The sequence below is a fragment of the Botryllus schlosseri genome, chromosome 14 (genome assembly GCF_051294905.1).
Source record: "Botryllus schlosseri isolate E-star chromosome 14, Bs_hap1, whole genome shotgun sequence".
Lineage (NCBI taxonomy): Eukaryota > Metazoa > Chordata > Ascidiacea > Stolidobranchia > Styelidae > Botryllus > Botryllus schlosseri.
Window position 1 is genome coordinate 5,784,532 of NC_137249.1, and position 5,306 is coordinate 5,789,837.

Sequence of the window (5,306 nt, forward strand, 5' to 3'; positions counted from 1 at the left end):
GGTTCATATATTAAGAGCTCATATGTACTTGTACATTGTACGTATTCACGGGGATCGAGGACTCGCAAATTGATAGCGTTGCCGGACTCGTTGAAATAACATATTTCTTTCTTTTCGAGTTATAGCAATGATACCTATAACATATATGTGTCTATATATCATTCAGTTATAGTATAGCATGCGAAAGTGTGGCTTACGGCGGCTTATATCTAGGCCTACCATTCGCATAAGTTCTTGAACATCAGGAAATTTATCTGACCTATATGCATTATTAGGTATCATTGTATCATTGGTGCATCAGGGCTGTTTAAATGCTGGATGATTTCATCCAAAATAATTAAAATATATACGCCAGAAGAATTCCACACATGAAAATATAATATCGCTTGAGAGGTTACGAAAGTATGGAAAAGGTATCAAATATGGAATGGAATAAGGTTGCTATGGTATGGAAAATTGTGAAGTATGGTATAAAACGATTGGGGCGGGTATGGAGCATAGAAATTTCCCATTCCATTCCTTACCATACCATGCCCTGTCGTTATGTTCAAAATATGATCGGAACGCTCCAGTTACGTTCGTTCGGGAAATGTAACATTTGAAGGAATGCGTTAAATTGATTATTATTTATTATTATTATTATTATTTGATTTTCTCACCGCTAATATTTGATAAAACTCAACTCCTGATTGTATATACATGGGATCGGCCTACGGCGAGTTATATGAATGGCCAAATACACCTTTTGTCAGCAGCATTTAAAATCTATTGTCTCGCATCTAACATAATAAAAGGCTGGCACGATCGTTTGAAGAAAATATTCTCGTTTGGCTTCCTTCACAACGATATCATTGACATAGGCAACCTATAGAGCGAGATGTTGTATAGCCCATCCCGTTGCGACAATGTTTCGAGCCCTATGGAATAACAAAAGATAGTGGTAAAGGCTTAGGCTTAGTCCATTCCGAAATGATATTTAGTATGAGCGGAATAGCAAACCAAAGAACGTGACAACATTTATACGTAAGTCTTATCGTGATCTTCATATATTCAGGTTATTTTCTAGGAGTAAAATAATTGTGACTTTATGCCGTATCAGTGCCTTGGTTGTAGTTTAACTGAGAGACGATTTTTGCACTATGTCTGTTGGAGTATCCTATCCATACGAGCGAACGTTTTACTCTACCCAGATAAATAACGATCTGTTTTAGAGTCATGGATATTTGCTATACAGATATAACGATTTATTTGCAATACAATAATTGAATTCATTTGATTCTAAAAGACAATCAACGATGGGTTACTACAGTGAATTTTGCGTTTAAACATTGAGGCATTACGAAGTCAGAGTACGATATCCCGGTCATTCAATTAGTGTCAGTATTTTCGTTACCTCACAAGCTCGAGAGTCTCATTATTGGACGTCCCAGTTTCTCTTTGGCCTACTGTTGTGTCCATGCAACTGCAGTAACGATAAGTATACTATTTATACCATTGTTATTGGTAATGTATGAATAGAGCTAATATAGGATCTCACGGAGTTGACAACTGAGCATGAACATGATGTAAGTCTAAAAAACTACTATAAAAGTACATTCATTCTACTCAGATCGAGATGATCAAACGCTGGAACAAGTTTTTCTATCGCAACTCAAAAATCGGATCCGATCCAGATTCGTCATGGAAACTCCAGAACGAGCAGATGAAGACCAACGAAGTTTACAAACTGATCAATTTCGCGGAAGGCGGGACCCTGATCGAAGCCTACGACGAAGGAGGTATCCACGAGTCGTACGAAGAAAAGAAAGCCAGAATGAAACCATTTATCAAAGCGGAAATTGAAGACAAATTTTTGTATCCTGAAGTAAATAGGGTAGACGAGAAAAAATACCGTAAATATCTGAAAGCTCAGGAAGCATTATCTAAACTCCATAATCGAAACAAAGAAAATGAAACTCGACTACAGATTGATGCTAATGGCAATCAACACGATATCGGCCAATCTATGGTAAGTCTCGCTTCGGTGATTTCACAATATGACGTTCACTCGTGTTACTGGACGCTTGACAGAAGAGGTGGCGTCGGCGAAACAGCTTTGCATATGCTTTTCGTGAACAACACTCCAAAAACACTCACAATCGCAAAAATATTGCTTGAACTTTACCCTCAAATGGCAGTGGATGCTTACATGGGACCAGATTATTTTGGTGAAACGTGTCTTCATTTCGCGATCATAAATAATTCCATGGAAGCATTCAAAGTTTTGCTCGAGACTAGGTATTGTGATGTTCACGCACGGGCGCGAGGGAAATTCTTTGTTCCTGTGGACATTAAATTAGGAGCAGAAGTACTCCAAAAGGATAATTACGAAGGCCTGGCTTACTACGGAGAATATCCTCTATCCTTCGCTGCAAGCGTCGGAAATGATGAAATGTACGATATGCTTCTACAATACGGGGCAGACTGGACGAAAGCAGACTCATTCGGTAACACCGCACTACATTTGACGGTCATACACAATCGAATCGATATGTATCATCACGCCGTGACGCATGTTACAACGAAAGCTGATCCATCCGTCCAGAATAAAGCCGGCCTAACGCCATTATCACTAGCAGCGAAGCTGGGAAGAAGCGAAATGTTCAAGGCTATTTTGGAAATATCCGCGACCAAATTCTGGTCTTACAGTCGAATGATTTGCAACGCGTATCCCTTAACAAACCTGGACACCATCGCACCTAATGGAGACACGAATTGGAATTCTGGATTGATGGAAATCATCCAAGGTGACGACGACGACCATTTGAATATGTTAGAAGGCGGTGTCGTGACAAGCTTGCTGGATCAGAAATGGAAATCCTTCGCTCGACGTAAATACTTCCGTCTCTTCATTTTCCATGTGATTCACATCATATTTCTGTCGTGCGCGGTATACCTACGTCCGTTCGATATCAATTTGATTTTAGGGGGCACGGACGCTTCAAGTATAGCGAGATACGTCTTCGAAATACTCACATGTATCGGGTGTGTGATCGCTATCTATTATATAATACGAGAAATAGTGATCGAAGGCATTCTTGGGTTTGTGCAAAACCTGAAAACAGTTCCCTCTAGGTTGTTATATTATCTTGGTTGTGTTTTGATGCTTCTATGCATCCCATTTCGTATCGCTAAATTGGTAAGCGTAGAAGATTGGCTCCTTGCATTTGCGATTCCGTTTCTTTGGTCTTACTTTTTATTTTTCGCTAGAGGATTATCTCTCACAGGGCCCTTTGTAACGATGATATACACAATGATAAAAACTGATATATTAAGATTTTCCATCATTTACGTGATTTTACTTGGAACATCTGGAGTTGTGTTTTTTTACCTTTTCAACGACTTGAACATATTCGCTTTTCAAACAGAGCTAGGCTCGTTCATGACCCTGTTGCAAATGAGTCTGGGTGAGTTCGATTACGACGCCGTGAAATCAAGCAGATACCCACCATTGTCCATTATATTATTCGTCGTGTATATGTTGATGGTTCATATTTTGTTGTTAAGCATGCTAATTGCTATGATGACGCGTACATACGAAACGATCGCCGCGAAAACGCAAAAAGAGTGGAGGCGTCAATGGGCCAGTATTGTGATCATTCTCGAAAGATCCTATCGGAACGAGGAAAAGCTGAACTTCCAAAATAAATACAGCAAACCGATACACGCCACGAGAATGACATCAGAAGGACCGGCGGAAGACAATGCACCCTTGCAAGTGAACGTTGAAGATAGGGGTCTTCTATGGGTGCATGACCGAGGCGTGGGTAGTGGGGAACGCAAAGCTGTGATCGGAGGCCGCTGGAAAAAGACTGGCTCCATGGCTGCGAAAATTCAGCGCAGCATGGTGGACGAGAAAAATGAGAATAAGTTTGAAAGTACGAAGTATTCCAGACACGGAGTTCCTCATCCTGATATTTCCGAGAGGAGGAAGCAAGACGATCAATATACTATGCCAGACAGTAACTGAAGCGGTGTGCTCTGCTCATTGAAACCAACGAGGGACAGCTTTCGCTACGTCACGGTACCGTTCCGCATAAGTTGCTGCGGTAACAAAGGAAGGCAATTAACTTGTGCATTTCGAAGGAAGAGCAACAATTGTAAACAGTAGTAAAAGTGTGAATCAAATCTTCATTCAGTGACATTATTTTAAAATTACGCGTGAGGGTAGCCGGACCTCAATGGTTCTATTGGCTGTCACGCCCGGTTCAATAAGGTCCTCCTAAACGGGATATAAGCTTCAGCGACGGACAATATTGTTAACAGACATCACTTGGCGATATGACTGTTGATATAGAAAGTTATTTTTAATTTTCTACTAAGTTGCTGACGATTTCCCCTGACGAGTGTCCGCCGAATATATTTTGGTTTGTTTCAATATGAAACTATTATTCAATTGTGGAATTCACTTGTTTAACATTACTACTCAGTTCTTGAACTCTTAGGCGGTAACATAACGTTTTGCCCTCAAGATTACCGGACCACAATCTGACATATCGACCTCGCCTACCTACACACATGCAACAATCAATTTTGTCGCTTATTTTTATGTTATACTTTCTTTTATGTAGTGTGCGTGCATGCCTCTTATTTACATGCTGTAGGCCATAGGTGGGTGTCTGATTAAAAGACTACTCCAAGTCGTTTCGGCACCCGCATTATATCGCAATCGTGTGGTGTATTGATGTGATGAAAAAATTTAATAAAATAATGATGATGCTACAAACCTGCATTTTAATGGCAGTGTGAGCCTGAGCATAAGCTGGCACATTGTAATGTGGATGGCTATGTACATTATACAAATACATACATTTCGTAATTTGAATTTGCAATCACGAATGTCATTTCCCAAGAAGTTGATATCTTGCCGATAATAATCAGGAACACAATAGGTATTTGAAAACTGTATTGTCTCTGAGAGCAATCAACGGATCGAACTATCTTAAGATTTCATTGTACGCGATGTCGGCTGTCGCGAATACGCACGCGATATTGGTGGCCGACGCAACAGCAACTTTGTTTTTGCAAGAAACTTCGTATTTTATTCGACTGAAGAATGAGCAAATATAAACAGGCAGCATTTGACATTACTTTTAAGAATTTGATCGGGGGGGGGGGCGTTCTAAGCCCTTAAAACCTCATGGATACAACATTGTCTTGAGCTGATTTGTCTCATACTAATAGTCCTGGCCGTTAAGAATATTTATAAATACATTATGGAACACTGACGCACAAGGTCGGCTAAATCAGCAGTGCCGTATCGGGCA

At 40.2% G+C, this 5,306-nt stretch overlaps 1 protein-coding gene across 1 annotated transcript; it reads left to right on the plus strand.

Moving 5' to 3' along the window:
* The first annotated feature begins 247 nt into the window (after positions 1-247).
* Positions 248-5,091, plus strand: LOC145456058 (transient receptor potential cation channel subfamily V member 5-like). The gene is made up of 2 exons (XM_080334090.1): positions 248-1,023; positions 1,610-5,091. The coding sequence occupies exon 2, from the start codon at positions 1,616-1,618 to the stop codon at positions 4,007-4,009; it is 2,394 nt and encodes a 797-aa protein (XP_080190216.1). The 5' UTR covers positions 248-1,023; positions 1,610-1,615; the 3' UTR covers positions 4,010-5,091.
* The last annotated feature ends 215 nt before the right edge of the window (positions 5,092-5,306 follow it).